Source organism: Bactrocera dorsalis, chromosome 4 (assembly GCF_023373825.1).
Source record: "Bactrocera dorsalis isolate Fly_Bdor chromosome 4, ASM2337382v1, whole genome shotgun sequence".
NCBI classification, from domain to species: domain Eukaryota; kingdom Metazoa; phylum Arthropoda; class Insecta; order Diptera; family Tephritidae; genus Bactrocera; species Bactrocera dorsalis.
This window is the reverse complement of record NC_064306.1, coordinates 4,786,715-4,806,409: the sequence shown is the minus strand read 5'-3', so window position 1 is coordinate 4,806,409 and position 19,695 is coordinate 4,786,715. Positions and strand designations below refer to the sequence as shown.

Sequence of the window (19,695 nt, the reverse complement as noted above, 5' to 3'; positions counted from 1 at the left end):
AATCCAGATGTGTATTACTATCATGGTGAGTATAGGCAATGGTGAATTTCGAATTTCAAAGTAATGGATCTTCAATTTATGACTTTAGAGAAAAGAAATGACTAAAAAGCACAATAATAATAATATTAAAAATACGTAAAATAAATAAATAAGAGAAAAACAATGTATGTATATGTATATATCAACTGATCAAATTAGACACCACTCAAAAAAATTACAAATTTATATTTTAATACACTCCTTTTTTTGAATGTGATCAGGTGGCATATATATTAAAAAATAAATAATATAATAATAAATAAAAAATAAATTAAAAAATAATATAATTAATAAATATATAATAATATAAATAATAAATATATAATAATATAAATAATAAATATATAAAAATACAAAAAATAAAACAATTTTGCGAATAAAAAATGTCTAAGCATACAATTTTCGAAATTTCTTTTAAAAAAATGCTTATAAAAAATAAAATTAAACAAATTTTGCATACATACAATTAAAAATATTAGGCTTTATTAAAATTATACATATTTTACAATTTAAAAAAAAATATTATTTCTTTAACTTGTAAAAATTAAAATCTCATTTTTTAAAATATACAATTGTTATTCTAAAAAAAAATACAAAATATTGCTGCAGTTTTGAACAAAACGTTATAAGAATAACAATAGTTATAATTATTAAAATAAAAATAACACAGTGCGTAGGAAGAATTAGTTTTCTTATTACAATCTTAATACAAAATAAGAGTACGTCGTTAAAAGCTTTTGAGTTGAAGACTTGGTGAACTGCCAATTCGTAAAAAATATTATTTGATTAAAATAAAAAATTATTAAGAGCAGATTATGCAGTAACTTAGTGAAAATAGACACTAGCCAATATTTCAAACAAATCAAGCGATTTTTTATCGAGAATTTAGTGTGTACACGAATTTAGCTGATAAATGCGTATAAATATATGTACGTATGTGTATAATTTCCATAAAATTAAAAATTTAAATATGTATATCATTTTCATAGCATTAAAATTTACAACAAAAATTGTATTTTGTATGCATATTTTTTAGAACTTTAAGCGAACATTATTTTTCGTATGAATTTATTTTAATTTTTGTATTTTAGGCTTAAAATATTTTAATAGAGATTTTGTTATATTATTTGCATTAATTTTTTACAATATTGAAAGCATTAATATGGCCACTGTAAATTAATTAATAACTACTTTTTTATTTAGCTTATTTCATTTAAATTATTATGATTATTATGAGAATTTAAACAACTAAATTAATTTCGAAATTGCTTGAAACTTTCGGCACATAAATTTTATAATGTACGAAAGTGTGAATTAAAGATTTAGTTACCAAAAAAATCATATACTGCATAAATAGCAGAAATCAACCTCAATATACATAAAATATATGAACAAATTTATACACAAAAATGAAATTTTCGGTTAAAAAAAAAAAATAAAAAATATAAAAAGTGCGAAAAAATGTAAAATTTAAAGAATTATACAAATTTTCTAGTTTCAAAAATTATATAAAAATATTTTAAACAAACATTGCTGAAATAATAAATTAATACACAAAATATTTCAAGCAAACATTTTTAAAATTAAAATATTAAAAACATAAAAGTATTGAAAAAATCGCTCATATGAAATATAATTATTCAATTATTTCCATATATGTATATTAAAGGCAATGCATTATTTTTAATAAACGTTAATTGAAAATATTTCTCAAAGTAATGTGTGTATATGGTAACAACTTAGAAGAAAAAAATTTGCAAATGCTTTCAAAATTACACATTTTTCTTTCAAGGCAGTATGAGTACACAAGGAATAAATTCGGCTAATAAACGCTTGTAATATTAAAGAAAAGTGTGCAAAAAATGCAAGTTTTGTATTTTGTCTTCGCTTTTTTTGCGCAAATGCACACAATACACACTGTATATGCATACGTTTGTATATATCTAAGTGGGTTTACAATTATGCATTTTTCGTATAACTGTTATTTTAATGTATTTTGACTTACACGCAAAGCAACACAGCTAATTGGTTTTATAAAATAATAAATTACAATTAATTACATTAAGCTTTACAAAATTATACATGTAAGTTGTTTTTTCTAAATAATTTTTGCGGCATTAATATGTACATACATGCATACCTTATATGCATGCTTTACGCAAAATATACATATTTGGCATGCGATATACATATGTATACATACATATGTGAGCAAATAATGTCGAAGCGGTATTTTTAGTTTTGTGCTCATTGCAAAGGAATTTCAATGTTTTTGTAGTAAAAATAAATATTTTTTTAGTATTTTACTGATTTTACTTTAACACTTTGTTGTGTTTACGAATATTTTGAAACAATTTAAGAGTATTGTGGACAAAAATGAACAGCCAAACAACGTGCAAGTTTAATATTTCTAACAAAAAAGTATCGAATATGGTTTTAATATCTCATACAAAAAATTATTTAATATGGCTTAATATCTTTTTTCGGACATAAATTAACTTTTACGCTCCAACAATTATTATTTCTACCAAAAGATCTAAATAAATTATTATTGATTTTAGGCAGTTTAGGTTAAATGAAATTCACTAGCTCTTCGGCGCGCAGCATATGCAACGCGCATACAATTTGCATAGCGGTTATCTTAAATTTAAATAATTTTTCGAAATTTTACAATTTTTAATTGATTTCACGCCTAGCCATGTACATGTCTTCGTCGAAATTCATGCATTATCCTTTGCGGTGTACAAAATTTTTTTTTGCATATTGAAAACTCTCGCTTTCCAAGAGCACTAAATAACCCGCACACTTCGATATTGTCAGCGCTCGTTAATGCCAGCAAAAATAACGGTCTATAAACTATACACTCATACATATATATGGTACTCGTTACGTTTTTAATTAAAATCTTCTATGTTTATGCAATATTATTACTCGCTTGTTTTACTTTTTGCTTTTAATTAGTAACTAAAAATAGAAAAACATTAATTAGAAATATATTTCTATATAACTTAGAATTGTTCATTTAAATTAGCTTCTCTTCTTTACTCAATGTATATGAGTTTTCTATATTTTTTTTTTTTTGTTGTATTTTGTATTCTTTTTTGTTCTAAATGTATCGACTGCAATTACGTACTAAAACACCTAACAACTCAGCTGACTGCTCACACGCAGTGCATATTTATGTGGGGCAGAGTACTTTCAGTATGTAGTCCGTTAGCAGCGCGGGCACGGTTGGACTGTCCTCATTGATTGCTTTTAGTACTGTAAATTGCAAAGCAGCACAGAAAAATGTAATTAAATTGATTCTTTGTTCAGATTTGTTGGTACTCACTTTTGATTAGCACTTGCAAGGACTGGTTGTTTGGTGTGCCATTCTCCATGTGGTAAGGTATGACAGTGGTCAGATACTTTGGTTCCGGTCCTGGTGATTACAATGGAAAAATAATAATAACCGTCCGCTTTGAGGTTTAAGTGCTTTGTTTAATATAAAACTATTACCAATCACCAAAAATCGTATTTAATAACGGGTAACTTGGGCAGTTGAAAACCAATTTCCAAATTCCCAATTTCTTGCACGAAAAACCTTAAAAAACTCATATCTACTAAAAAAAAGTTTGTGTGCGAGCTAATCAAACAAGTTCATGTTCGAAAAAAAAGTTCGAAATCCTTTCCGCCTGATACTTAGCAACGATTTATAGCCAATTTCTTATAAACTGGAAAACAAACTAATAGAAGATTAAGCGCATCTTAAAGGAAAACGTAAACGTTCGAAACTTCTTCCACCTTAGCTAAAATTTTTAGCAAATTTCCAATAAAACCGATGCCAAAAATTCGAAGATGAAGCGCATCTTAATAGGTGCAAACGTCTATCTTCAAATTTCTTTAAATTCAAAATCTTCTCTATTTATAAAACCAAAGCCAATACGTCTTAACTGGTGAAATTCTTCGAATAAATTATTTATATACGGACGCTTAAATCATTTCTGGCTGTCCTGGCCCGAAAACCGCCAAGTCTACATAAGCAAATTATAATTTATGGATTATCAGCTGTATAAAAACGGTTATGGTTCTCTATCAAACGGTTTGCATGAGAGAAAACTGTAATTTTTTGACGTAAAAGCTCTAGAAAATATATTTTAACAGCTGACTTTTTCGAAATAATGGAAAAAGTTCGAAAAAATCTAGGTTATTCTGTTTTTTATAGGATTTTAAATCTTGACCCAAAAACCATATTTTTATGAGAAGGCTCCGGTTTTCTAATACGTATTATACCTTTATCTTACTTTTAAAATGTGTTTTAATTTTCGAAAGAATTCAGAAAGTTCGAAATAATTTTAGGTTACGTATGTTTAAACAATTTGTCTAACTTCCGTTAGTTTTAAAAATGCTCTTCGGGGTGTTTACTAAAAAAAAAAACGTTTAGGTTAGGTTTTATTAAACAATTTTCTAATTTTGCAAACGTGTTTTTAGGAGCCCTATTCAAAAAGTTTATATAAAAAATATTAAAAACAAAAATGTTTATAAAAAAGCTAAAAAAGAAGAACTTAGTATTTTCAAATTCAATTCAAATTTTAGTTACGTATTTCAAGCTCTTTCAAGCTACTTATTTAATCAAAAGCTTAGTTTTCCATATCTCAAAAATTTGTTAAATTTGGTTTTGTTTGATGCGCCTTCAACCTAACTGCTCCAATCTACAGCGCATTCAAATACCTACTGACTTACCTTGCAATTTTCCACGCTTCTTCTCCACATGATACTGTCGACGTTTATTCTGTACCGCCAGCAACAATGAAATGAACGAATTCTTCAGCTCTTTCTCATATTCGAGCTCGTCGCGCAACGCCAATTCATTGATTAGTGTCTCGCTGAGTTCCTGTATAAGCATTTCCATTTCCATGTAGAGCTCATTCAATTGTGATATCGATAAATATTGTAATTCTATAAGAAAATTATTGTTTAGTGAAAAGCAATATGAAAGAATGAAGTGTGCACTTACTCTCCGCATACAATGGCGCACCCAACACCTCTCTAGCTTTCTCTATCACCTCCGATTCACAGGTTTCTGCTTCATCCAATGGACTTTCAGCTTCGTCCATAATATCATCAATCTCTTTGATTACCTCCTCAACCGTCTTAATGGGTTCCTCATGCTCCGCATTCAGCCCGTTCAATATCAATGCATGCATATCGAGATCATTAGCTACAGCCTCATCCTCGCTGGTCAATTCATCACCGGGTGTGGTGGCATCAAGCAAATTGCCAGCACTGCCATTACCGGCACCAAGCTGATTTTGGCCCAAATTCAATGTAGGCATGTGCATTTGGCGTGTGAATGATTTCGACCAATCGATAGGCAGTATATTGCCAAAGTTGCCAGTGATGGTCCACCACATTCTGTAGAGGATAAAAAAAATAAAATAAAAAGTAATTGGATTATGAACATATTTTTTCTAAAAAAATGTACATATATATTATATGTATATTTAAACTTATTACGTAAAAAGTACAATGCCTGAATTAAATATATTTTCAGTGTTGCTATCAGTGCTTCACGACATTTTAATAGCATATTTTTTAATGAGCAAGTTTGTGCATGCAACACCCATATTTAACAAATCGAAACAAATGCGCATGCAATTCTAAAACATCTCAATGGGCCTTTTTAGCGCACATTTTCTAAGAGCACTTCAACTGCCACTAACAGTCATGTTAAACAAAACTTGTAGCAACTCATTTGCGGCTTGCCAACTTACAAACTATAAATTGCAAAAAAATATATACATAAATCCCAAGCAACAATGAACAAAAGTGGTTTTGACAAAAACAAACAAAAACGAACAAAAAAATGTTTTCAAGACAGTTAAGTATCCAGCAAAAGCACATAAAATGTAGGTTACAAAATCACAGACAATCACCGTACATTCACGCTGTTCCACATATAGAATTTACTATATAAATTTAGCAAGCCATATATGCTTTTCTACATGCCTGCAAATCATACTTATATGTATATATATTAAAACTAACGCACATAACGTGCAATTTGTCTTTTTGTTTGCTCTTAAGGCTTGTCAAGATTTGGGCTAAGGCAATAAAAAAGTGTAAGTAACTTGTCAAGTGCAGCAACATAAACCTGCAGCAATGTGTAGATGACTACATATACCAGAAAGTATGCTATGACTTTAGAGCATTAAATTTTACCGTTATACAAGCAGAATTTGAAATATATATAGTTTATTTTTCGAAATACTGAGATGCAAAAGCCTATTTATTTCTATCACTGAATAACAAACAAATGAAGAATAATTGAATGTAATCGATTAGTCGATTGGTTATACAAATTATTGCCAATGACATTGATGGTAGTCATCCACCATAAGGGATTATGTCTAATTTAACGCGGAAAAATTTAAAAAAAAAAATTAAATAAAAAGAACTTAAATTAAAAAAAAAAATTAAAAAAAAATTAAATAAAAAGAACTTAAATTCAAAAAAAATTACCACGCAATCAATTTCTTTTGTTTTTTTAATTTAATGTGGTTATGCAAAGAATCAGAAAATTATATTTCAAACTAACATTATTTGGACATTCGGATTTCGCTTACAAACTATAGTATATGTACATATGTACATGTGTAATAGTTCTTACAACACTATTCACATTCTCAACTCGTAATAGCTGACATAATTTTTAATTTCCTTCCATTTCTTTTCATAGTGTACGAACAAAAATGATTAAAATTCTAGCAAGGCAACACAGATAGCGGCATAGCAGTAATGGCTATACAAAATTAAAACAAAATGCAAAAAAATATTATGCACTTGTTTTTAAATGTGGGTCACAAATGGGCGCAAGAGCGCCTAACGGTACTTGCACACATACTTAAATGGAATAGTGGCGCATATGGTGGGTGGGCTTTTGCTGGCAGGGTGTGTGGTGTGTAATTAAAAAGTGTTAAAGAGGATATGTATGTAAGCAGTTAGTCAAGTTAGACTTTTTATTGCTCAACTGGAATTGATTAAATGAAAACGAGGTTGCCGTAGGTTAATTGGATTAATGATTTCGTTTTCATTTTCGCTTTTGTAAAATGTTTAGTATTTGGTATGTTGAGTAAATGAAGAAAAAATATTAAACATAAAAACTTTCTTAATTCGTGCGTTACGCATTAAGTACACTTTCGGTAGTACCCAGTAAAATGCAAAGTAACGTTAAAAAATAATGTATATAATTATTATTATGACCATTTGGTTAGAAAATTACGCCAAAAATAAGTATGTGAAATATGGAATTTAGTGTGCGAACAGTTAAAAAGTAATGAATGCAATAAAAGTTATTACAATTAGTGCCCAAACTGCACTCTCGTACTTAAAATCATTGCACATTGCAATGAGCATGACTTTTAGTGGTCTTTTCCATACATATGTATGTATGTACATATATATTTTTCAATGACTTGCACAAAACATGGGAGAAATTAGTTCAACTTTATGCAATTATACATAAAATGTAATTTCGAAACAAAACTACTAGCAATCATAAATAAAATGATGCGAAACTTTTTGTAGGAGTTAGCGCTACCAAAATGCACATTTTTTACAATATTTGATAATATAAACTTTTGGAATTTTTTAAATTTCATTTAACCGAAATTAAACAATGTAGTTCTGTTGAGTTAATTGGATTATATGAAGAAGTCTTTTCTGAAACTAACCTCAGTTTTGACTCTCTGCGACAACGTTAGCCGAAAAGGTCAGACACTTTACCGCAATCATCAATGATTCTCAGTGAAATCAATGTCCTTTAGCGATGTCAACCTCTTTGACGATCATTGTCATAGCTAACGGTTGTTGAATTTGCTAAATGTAAACAAAGAAGTCAGAGACCTCGCAAAGATAGGTGACTAAATGTAAACAATAAGGTCATTCACTGCCGAAGGTTTGTTGACTTCATTAAACGTAATTAAGAGGATAATTGATTTCATCTCAGGAATGGTTGTTGACCACGCTAAATGAAAAGAAAAGGGTTATTGGCCTCAAGAAAGGGTTGTTATACTCGCTAAAGGTAAACAAAAATGTCAGAACTTAGAAAGGATAGTTAACCCTGCACACGAGAATAACAAAAGCTGGTACCAATTTTTGTGTGGACGTGTCCGGCTCAAATTTGATTTCGAATGTATATTAAAGAAAGTCATTAAAAAATTTTTGATACATTTAAAATTTTTTTTAGATTTGCAAGAAACGGAAAGACAAAAAAAAATATTTAAAAATAAATATAAAATATACATATATATATGCTGTTCAAACACGCCAACACGAACAGGTATTGGTATAAATTACAAAATTAAAATTCCGTTGCGCCAATCAGTTGCATTCATTACGCCTGGAAAATAGATATGTATTTAGTCATTACGAGTGTGGCGAATCAACTTGAAACCTAATAGTGAAAGAGCTAACAAGCAGGCGGTGAAAAAAATGTGGGCGCTTGCAAAACAATGCAATTTTTAAAACATTTGAAAGTTTGAAGCGACAACATAAAAAGACACTTGGCGCTAATAAAGCATTGAAAGAAGAAACGTAAATAAAACAATGCAATGCAATGCGATGCGAAAAAGACATTGGTGAAAACAATGCGCTCAACCACAAAGTCGACACGCACGAAGATCGCAAAAAATATTAGAAAGTATGTGGAAGGCACATAGTTATGGATAGCGTTGTTAACCTTATCGTTGAGTGGCGGTGGGCACACTTGTTGAGTGGCTTCAAATAAAAAATATAAAAAAAAAATAAATAAATTGATGTGAACCGCCAAGTTTGCTAGACAATAAGGAAAAACGGCGACAAACAAGCCGTGGCGCGCTTTCATTGCAAGCAATTTAGCTACGCATGCGCAAAGCTATAAAGGTAATTACTCCCAGACGGTATGGAATTTGCATATTTTATTGTTTTGCGCGCGATTGTGTGGAATCTCAAAACAAATCAAATAAATAGTTAACAAAAAATATTATACTACAATTTTTAAATATGAGAAAACTTAATAACAATTTCTCGTCATAATGAAAATTGCACAAGCATTATATCAGTTATCCTCACATGTTTATACCTTGAACAGAGTATATTAAATTTATAACCATTTTGTAACAGCCAGAGGGTATATATGCATATAAATGATCAGCGTAATAAGCTGAGCCCTTTTCTCTCCCAAAATTTAATAAATTCAATTATTTGTGTAAAAATGTAAAAGCCAATTTTCCAATTTTTTCTTCAAAAATATACTGAGAAATACTCTTTGCCTTCATTACATTTCAATTTTTCAAAGCAACAACAAATTAATTTGCATTGACCTTGTGCACGCCTAGTTTATCATTTCAATAAATACATCAACAACTACATTTATGATTACTTTGTAGTAATGCACATCTGTAGAACATATTTGGAAATCTATAAAATAATCGATTTTTTTTTATTTTATTTCCATTTACACGCATCAACACCTCGCGTAATTATCGGAATGTGCGCAAATTGAACTCAATTTCCAGACAATTTTTTTGTTTGCCATACGTTTAACTGAAATGTAGAAATATTGAAGACACTCAATTATGCATTTTGGCTGGTATTTTATTTATCACGCCCTTTTCGCCACTTTTAAATATTTTAATTGCTTTTCTTTTGCTCTTAAGCAACATACAAACATAAGTTAGTATACATATATAGATATGTACATATGTATATACACACATTAATTGAAGACCTGAGCATGTGGAACTGCTAAAAGCTATCGACGCAGTTGTGCGCGTTGGCTATGCAACCTTGCCGCGAACCTACAGATGGTGTTGAGTAGATTGTTTTGCTAGCTGTTTGAATTGCTGAATGAATTGAGTTTTGTTGGCGCACATTGTTTGGGGCGATTTTTTTTGTTTCTTTTTTTATTGTTTCAACTCTTCCCTCGTTGTATGCGGCTTACAACAATGCCATATTATTCTGATGAGTAAGCATTTGTAGAGATGTGCGTGTACTTGATACCGTTAGTTCACAATACAGTTATGCATGCACTTATGCAAAAAGCACTTCATATCGTCTCGTAAACGCGAACCCACGCATCCGTTGTACATACAAATTTTGTGGTATCATCTATTCAATGCACATGCGTTTTCTACTTGGTCCAAAGTCGGCATATACATATGTATGTATGTAGTTACTATCTATCTAAAAATGTTGATGTGCGACTGTGTGTGAGGAGGCGAACGGAAGTGAGTGCCTTGTCTGTAGATAGCAGTGAAAACGATGTCGTTTCAAGACTATTCAGCATTCATAAAAGTTGCGTTAAACTTCTTTTAATTGTGCGAATTGCTGGCAACGCTTCATTCTAACCTCAATATTAAATAATGACCATGACCGAATTGGCGGACAAATGAAGTCAGCGGGCTACTATTTCACATACGTATGTATGTATGAATTTGTGCATAGTTTTGATACTTAAATATGGATCTGTCTGCTGTTTTATAGGCGGTGCGTGGCAGCCGGTAAGGCACCACATGGAGAGATTCTACACCGATATCAGACCATTACAGCATACAGATGCCATACAAGCTGATGCATATCAAGTTCTTGTATAAAACACTTTTTTATTTGACAAGATATTTTTACGAAATTTGGCATAGATTATTGCCGAATATAGCGCTATAATCCCCGAGCAAATTGTTCAGAACTGACTACTATAGCTTAAAGTTTTCATACAAGTTTCTGTATGGAAAATTTTTAATTTTTTATATTTGCTATAACAAATGCTCCTTTGTAGTGTATAATAGCTTCGGTGCAACTGCAGTTAACGTTTTTTCCTGTTTTTTACATCATTTCAGATAACAAAAACAACGAAAACAAAACAATTAGTGACACAAGTCAGCCAACGAGTTGGAGCCGTTGGTTTGTTCGTTGCATAGATCAATTTTTATGCTACTTTTACTTCGTTGTACCTGTTTTTTATTGTTTTTGTTGCGTGTCCAAACTTCTTTCACTCAATACTGCATGCATTCATCAAACATTGCGTCAACACATTTCAATTTGATTGAGCAATTGCCACGCTTAATTTGTAGTGCAAAGAAAGACGTGTGTGTGATCAAAAAAAAGTAAATGAATGCTGCAAGTGATTAAGCAGTTCGTAGAAAATAAATGTAAACTCATTGCATAGTGGTAACGTCGATGAAAAAGTTTCTTATATTTACGAAAGTGGCGTGAGTTGGAATCATTGTGGTGCTGACAGCACAAGACAGTTTCATCATAGTAATGCTGCCACTGATTGATTACGAAAAACACCTTTAGTGTTGTTAGAAATGTTATGCAACTCATATTACAAATCAAGCAATATAATACAATTCCTATAATTTGATTGAATGGCACTTTAATTAATTTTTTTATTATTATTTAATGTTGCTTTAAACACAAATGCGATATGCTTTTCCCTTGTAAAAACCAACATTAGTTGTATGTTTTCTCTTTTGAAATTTATCGATAAATTTTATGCACACTCATCACCTTTAGCAATATTCAAATGTCATAACCAAAATAAGTGCAACGAAATTATTAATCATGCATTTTCCGACGAAAAATAATATTTGCAAGCATTGTATAACGGTATATTCAAATGAATCGGCTGTTGAGTCAACTTTTTTTTGTATTGCGATGCACTATCAGTATGAAGCAAGCAAGTCATAAGCATAATCTGTCGCTTACGAAAGATAAATAAATATATGTATGTATTATACATATGTATGTATGTTTGCAGTTCTAGCAGGCCTTTTACTTTCAATTAAGAGAAAGCTCGGTTAGTGCAGTAACAACAAAAACAAGTTTATGTGAAGAGAACACTCTTTAAAGCTGTTGCAAGATTTTTGCGTCAACCATCTTTAGAAAAGAATTTACTATAAGTCAACTATTTCCATTCAGAAGATAACTTCACGAAATTAAGTATAGTGCATGACACCACTAAAGCTGCGAAAAAATTGTTTACAGCGAACCATGCATATGCTTTAAGCCGCCATTCAAATTAGTTCACTTTTTTCCACACACTAAATACCACATATGAGAAAACACTCATAATTATGCAAATTTACATACATATGTACATATATACATACATATAAATTAATTTTTCGCGCTACATTTGATATTCGATTACAATTCATTATCATTGCCATCAACACAAAACAACAAACAACAGCAGCAATTTCATACATAGTTAAATTCCATAATTGTTGCTAATGACGGCCGCCGACCAGCAAAAATAACAACAAGACTACAGCAATAAAAAATGGCAGCAGACGATACTAGAGACAGACCGCAGCAAATGTACTGCAAATACAACAATAATTAGATATGCACATTTACATACATACATACATAAGTACGTACTAGTTGCTGTAGGCAAATGTCAGTCTGTGGCATTCCAGCAAACAGATGTGGCCGTAGCGTATTCACAAGTGCTATTGCCAGCAATTTTTTATCCCCCTATTTGTTGTACATGTCATTTCTAGAGCTTTTGCCTTGCAAAGTGCGCTAAAACAACAAACAAATATGGACAGGGAAAATCTACAAACATTTCGCTGTGAGCCCACGCGTCGTATGAGTAATCCCCTTCGGCAGAACAGAGCAAAGTGTTGTTGTGCGGTCACATTAATTAATGAAATCATCAACTTCCTTTGTGGTTATGAGGCGAAGCGCGTATATTATTTTAAAACAAATTAGCATTTAGATGAAAGAGGGAAAATAAAACAATAAGATAATAATAATAAATAAGAAAATAGTAAGATACAACAAAAGGACAGATTTCCTGAATTTCATCGAGAAAGTGATAATAGATCATATCGACGAATTAAATAAAATTATAATATTTTAAGAATTTATAATCTGATGGTGAATGAAATATCGATAAATGCTTCAATTAATATACAAAAAATCGATAACAGTACAAAAATTTAAACGATTAAATACAAAGATTGGAGAAAATTTGATAATTACAAAATTTATTGGGAAAGAAATATCGATAAAAACAAAAATATCGATAAAGTAAAACGATGAAAATGAGAAAAATCGATAAATATACACAATTGATAAATTTGTGTAAAATTGCTTAGTCTGGAAAAAGCAATAATCACGACAATAAAAATTAATGTGCTAACGAATGGAGCCACAAGGGTATAAACAATAAACAAGATAATCGATAAATGCGAAAATCATTCGGAAAATATGATCAAATTTATGGAAAGTTAAGTAGTTCATAAATTAAAATGGGAAAGCTTAGCAATATCGATTAAATACAAACTATTCGATTAGCTTAAATAATTTCGACTGCTGTTAATGCATGAGACATCGATAATCTAACGAAAAATCTATGGATTAAAAATCGATAAAAATATATAAATATACGAAAGGAATGAAAATTGGGAAATGATAAGATTAAAAATATCGATAACAAAATAATTTTAAAAATCATTTATGTAAATAAAATCGAAATAATTCTAAAAATTGGCAAAAAATACGAAAAATTTAAAGCAGTACGAAAAGTCATTTTAATAAATACAAAAATTTAAAAATCTATTAAAAATATAAAAATTTATAGAAAATTCAAAAATCGATAAATTACGAAAAATCGATCAATTGCAAAAAAAAAAAAAAAAATTATAAATCGTTAGAACTTCGAAAAAATATAGAAATTTAACGAATTTTTACGCAAATTAAATTTGATTTATAATAATTCTAAAAATTGGCAAAAAATACGAAAAATTCAATTTAGCAGTACGAAAAGTTATTTTAATAAATACAAAAATTTAAAAATCTATGAAAAATATAAAAATTTATAGAAAATTCAAAAATCGATAAATTACGAAAAATCGATAAATTGCAAAAGAAAAATTATAAATCGTTAGAAATTCGAAAAATATAGAAATTTAACGAATTTTTACGCAAATTAAATTTGATTTGTAATACGAAAAGACTTTTCGACTACCCAATATAAAAGTTATCAAAAAAATTGTTTATTTCTCGTTCAAAATTGCAGTCGGGTGAATACATTCAGTTTATAATTAATACCGATTAAATATTATATAATAGAATCTGAAGTCATGGTACTAATACATGGGGTTCAAGAGAAGACTTTCATCAATCACCCGATATAGATAAAATCATAAATTTGTAATGCTTTAATTAAATACTTTGTTGTTGCATTAACTTCCTTCCAAATACCCGATGCCGTTAAATTGCTTGTGCGTCACTTTGACGTACATACATTGTTTTGTTTGTACAAATAAATTGATGGAGAAGAAACACAAAAGCTGTGGAAACAATTCCAATTAAATGCATTGTAGCGAATTCCATGCAACATTTTATATTTTTTACATTTTGCATGAATATTTTAATATTTACTTTCCATTTTTCTGCGATTTTTGCAGCGCAAACAGCGCGTGGGTTTCTGTTCGCGCGCACATGCACTTGACACATACAATCTGGGCCGTAAATTTTTTCGATTAAGTTTGGATTTTCTTCTTTTTAAAATGTTTATAGCAAAAAGGATGTACACATATTTGTTGTTGTATGGAAAATGAATGTGTACATGGCTTTTGATGATGACTTACAGCCGCGTAAATTTTATGAATTTTATACAGCAGCAAGTATTTGCATTCGCCATGGATTTGCAAATATATAATAAATATGCTTGCATCTAGATTATTTATATGCATATATACAAGTATATGTGTACATACATTTGTAGTTGACGCGCCTGCCGTGTGGGTTGGTGTGAATTTTTTTATGACACAATGAAATGGTTGAAAAATATTTCCGAGAATTTCTGAGAATTTCAGAAATGTCTTTGGCACGTAGCCAGCCAACCGGCAGTCTTCAGCAATTTGCTTGGCTTAGCTCACTCATCAAGTAGGCGAGCAAGCAGCCGGCATCTCCACATTTATTCATTACATTTATTACTCGCTTTGTTTTTCTTTACTTGTTTTCGTACTTTCTTTAATGCATGTGCTTTTGATACAGTAAAATTGTGTGATTTATGACGTCGCGTCGTGCTTTTGGTGTGGTCGCCGTCTTCTGCGGCAGTCAAAGTTAAGTGAGCATAATATTATGTGACATGCTTTCATTTTGTATATTACATACAGACATACACACTTACTGCAATTTGTTTTTAAATTTTTTATTGTGCTTTAAAAAATATTACTCATTGTCCACACGCACAATACTCGGTTGACGAGAAATCAATTATTTTCATAATTTGGTCATGGAAAGCGCCCACACGCTTAATCGGCTACAGTAGTGAGCTAACAATGCGCGCGCACACACACATGTACGTATGCAAGTAAAATGAGGTGGCATGAAAAGCAATCGAAAATATTTTTTTATGTAAAAGTAGCACAATGACCGTTTAATTTACATTCAATTTACTACATTAAGCATTCTCAGGTCGTTGTACAGTGCCTAAATGCTTATAAATACATACCAACATCCACAAAAGTATTGAACTTATTAAAATACCAAACATTCTTCGGTTTTCTCTTTATTGTGGGTGGAAAAGCTTCTTTGAAAAGGATAAAGGGTGTATCATTAAGTGGTGTCAGTTTTTTTCTCAGATAATATTACATAGCTGCTTAGAAATTAAAATCCGTTCCATCGGATTTGGGGTTTCTAGCAGGGCTCTAAGCTACCGGAGGAAGCGGCAGGAGAGGAAGTGCGGGATAAAAGCTAGCAAATCCGCTGAAGCTCTCTTGACGAATCGACACCGCCTCATAGAAGCGAAGCGCGAAGAATGACAAATGATTATTACAACTCTCAAAGCAATATGATGGACCAGATTAGGATACTATTTTTTCAATCAGAGTATTTTTCATGACCTTAATATATTTCAATTGTACATTTTCGATCGAGGGTAGGGTTAGAGTTAGGGACAGAATGTTCAATTTATGAGATACCGAGTGTTTAAATTCTTCTATATAAGTCTATATAAGACGGAATTATAAGATTTAACACAATCAAGCATCTAACGCAAACATCACAGTTTGAAATTAAAACCATTTTCGATGAACTTTTTTATATTCTGCGATGAGGCAATATTTGACAAATTTTTTACTACAAATAATGGCATGTCATTTCTTTAGTGCGTCATCCAACACAAATTCCGGTGGTTTAAAAAGAACTGTATATACACGTACTACATGCACGCAAATACAAAAACAACCACTTTATCCGCCAAATAAGAATTTTCTTCACAATTTATTCTACTTCCCTTCACATACTTATGTACATAGTTTATATTTAGTCCCCCCACAAAATTATTCATTCACATCTTTACTTTTGATAACTTGATTGAAATTGCCTGTGCTTGTGTGTGGATGCTGTGTTGATGACGTTGCTGGCATTGGCATACACTTATGTAGTTTTAGCGCAACACATACGGGCCCCCCCAAATATATTGCATTCAGAAATAGAGGGTTGGCAATAAAGAAGAGTGGCGCTGGTTGACAATATTGGATAATGTGATGAGTATATATAGAATACTGTGTGTTTGTATGTATATATTTTTGTAGTATAGTGCAGTATTTACTAGCGCCCACGTTGGCTTGTTTAGCGTGTTTAGCATAAAATTTGGCATTTTGGGGAGGGAATAATTAATGCAACGGTTTAATTGAAAAACTTTAATAAAAATATAATAAATTTCGACGGGTACGAAAAGAAATATAGATTTATTGCTGTGTAAAACATATCGATAGATTTAAAAAATTCCGACATTTCCAGAAAAAATTATTTCGTTAACGATATTTAACAATGTAAAGATAACTTAACAATACCCAAATGAATTTAATTTTGTTATTGGAAAATTATTGGTATTTAAAAACTTATAGTTTGGGTATAGAAATTTGCAGAATTTTATATTTGTGCTGCCGATAAATTATCGATTTTTATTTTTGTTATCGATAAATTATCGATATTAATTTTTTGGTTGCCGATAAATTATAAACAATTAAAGAGTTTACATTTGTTATCGAAAAATTATCGACATTTTAAAATATATTTTTGCTATCGATATTTACAGAAAATTTAAATTTTGTTATCATATTATTTTTTTGTTTTTTTTTGTTATCGATAAACTATAGATAATAAGTTTATTTTTATCGATAAATTATCAACAATTTAAAGTGTTTAGTTTTGTTATCGATTAATTATCAATATTTAAAAATACAATTTCCTGATCGATATTTATAGAAAATTTTTTGTCGATAAATTATCGGTGTACAAAATTTTTTTTATTTTTGTTATCGAAAAACTTTTGATAATATTTACAGAAAAATAAAATTTGTTATCAATAAATTATCGATTAAAACTTATTAATATTTTCTTCAAAATATATTCAGTTATATTTCAGAAATATCTGTTTTTTAGCTTAAAAAAAATTTACAAGTTTTTATAATACTTAAACTATGTCAAGTGCGTATTAACGCTCATAAAAAAACCGTTCCACAAAATTTAATACCACCATGTGCTATATACCCCAAAACCTGTTCCACTAACAGCAAAATAACAATTTATTAAAAAGAAGCTCACAAAGCCATCAATCATAGCGCCATTAAACATGTGCGCACAGTTCGCACGCTAGTCGGCTAATTATAGGCAAACGAGAAACCAATAAGGTGGAAGCTTTTTGACAGTTTGCGTCGAGTATTTATTTTTTGAAATGCAAACAGAAAGATTGTAAAGAAAAATATATGATTTGAAAAACTTTAAGTATATGGATAACTAAAAACAATTATAGTCGGTTCTTTATTTGACTGCTAATATTTTCAACTTCCCTTTTTTCTTGCTTTGCAACTTTTTTCGAACTAACTCACTTACCTAATTAATAAATTACTTAATATGCAGCACACTTGTCATTTAAATATTCATACGACAACCGCAAATGGTCGTCATAAAGATAAAAAAGCGGAAAATGCATTTTAAATGTGCAGAGTGGCAACCACGCGCTTAATTATGGACAAGCGAACGACAACATTAATGCGCTGACTGCCAAAGCAACGCTCTTAAGGCAAAAGTAACGCTGGCAGTGCGAAGGCAAAACTATAAGCAATAAATGATGCAAAAAAATCTCAAAAATAAGCGCTAACTGCAATTGGCAAGCGCAATTTTTAGTTAAATAAGTGGGCTATTTTGACGATATAATTTTTGCGACCCCCTTGCTCAGTTGTCATTACCAATTATGGAAACTTGTTGAGTTGCCATAAAGCTTAGCTTATACAGTTTTATTCTACTAAAAGCGCACGAATTTCGCTGTTTAGTGTGCTCAATTTGAAACTGTGGGGTTACGCCGTTGAATGATCATCAATCATTAGCTTAGGAGAGAACAAACAAATATCATATTAACCTATTCTAAAGTAGCTTTGGGACTAAAGAATCGTCGCACTCGACATTATACATAAAATGTCTGGGAAAGAAATCCATAATTTTTCTAATATATGGCTTCAATAATTTGTATCTTCGGCTATAACCACGTAAACGGTGTCTACGCTAATAAAGAATTTGTATCTAATAAGAGCAATCGCATTAAGATTGGAAGATTTCGTACTAATAGTACTTGTCAGACAGTTTTGTGATGGATGGACTCACTATAGTTTGAGCAAGCGTCTAAGATGGACAACGGCAAAAAAAATACAACATATTTTAAAAATTGTCGAAAATGTCGATAAAATAATGGGAGTTCCGAAGCACATTTCGGATGCCCAAGAGTTAAGAATTCCTCAAAAACGTTTGGGACGCTGAATATAACGCTGGATACAAAATAAGTGTTGATCCACAGCCCAAAAAACCTCATTGACTGAATTTCCGTCGGCGATACACGCTGAATAGCAACAAAATCGATCCTCTTCTGAAGGGGATGGTTACTGCTTATAACAAGTGAGTCAGTTACGACAAGAACAAGCAAAAACGGTCGTGATCGAATCTCGATGAACGATAGCTAAGCCAGAAATGAGGGTCCGGAAATGCTATGAGTTTGGTGTTATTGACAAGGGATCATCTACTATAAGCGGCAAAACGCTTTATTAGGGCCTGTACTGTTGAGAACTGGACCGTCTTAAGGAAGCAATCGCGTGTTAAATTCGGACCACGCCACATCTATAATAAATCACCAGAAACTTTGGGAGCTCATTAGGAAGGTTTTTATGCATCCAAATTATAGTTGGGAGCAGGCACCAAGCGATTACTACCTTTTTCTGTGTATGGCGGATCATTTTGGTGTTGAAAAACTCGTTCTAAAAGAAGCTTGTGTCAATCTACTGTTCCGTTTTTTTGAGAGTGGCAAGTTAACGTACGAAACGGTACATATTTGACCTAAATCGAATCATTCTAACAATACTAAATGTAAGGTAAAAATATTGAATTTATTTTTTCTAGATCTCGAAGCTATTTCAAATTTATATTTTGCAACTTCAAAGGAGAAATTTAAATTCTTGACACATTCTAACAATACTCCACTAAAAACAAACAACAAATTTTAGTGCGATAAAAGCAATCGATTATTCAATCGCAAAACAAATTATAATAATAACGCGTCCCAACTGCCAAACCAGCACTGTGCTTCCACATAAATTGTTTTGGGTCACACGAGCGACACGC

General features: G+C 30.8%; 1 protein-coding gene across 1 annotated transcript in view; it reads right to left on the bottom strand.

The window, feature by feature from the left end:
* Nucleotides 1-500: 500 nt before the first annotated feature.
* The window catches only part of LOC105232065 (fasciculation and elongation protein zeta-2), a 33,438-nt gene continuing 14,243 nt past the window's right edge, over nt 501-19,695 (bottom strand). The window contains exons 2-5 of the mRNA XM_011213648.4: nt 5,036-5,433; nt 4,762-4,977; nt 3,371-3,460; nt 501-3,300 (exon numbers count right to left, since the gene is read on the bottom strand). Of these exons, the coding sequence (XP_011211950.2) occupies nt 3,218-3,300; nt 3,371-3,460; nt 4,762-4,977; nt 5,036-5,433 (787 nt within the window). The 3' untranslated portion in view covers nt 501-3,217. The remainder of the gene's footprint in view (nt 3,301-3,370; nt 3,461-4,761; nt 4,978-5,035; nt 5,434-19,695) is intronic.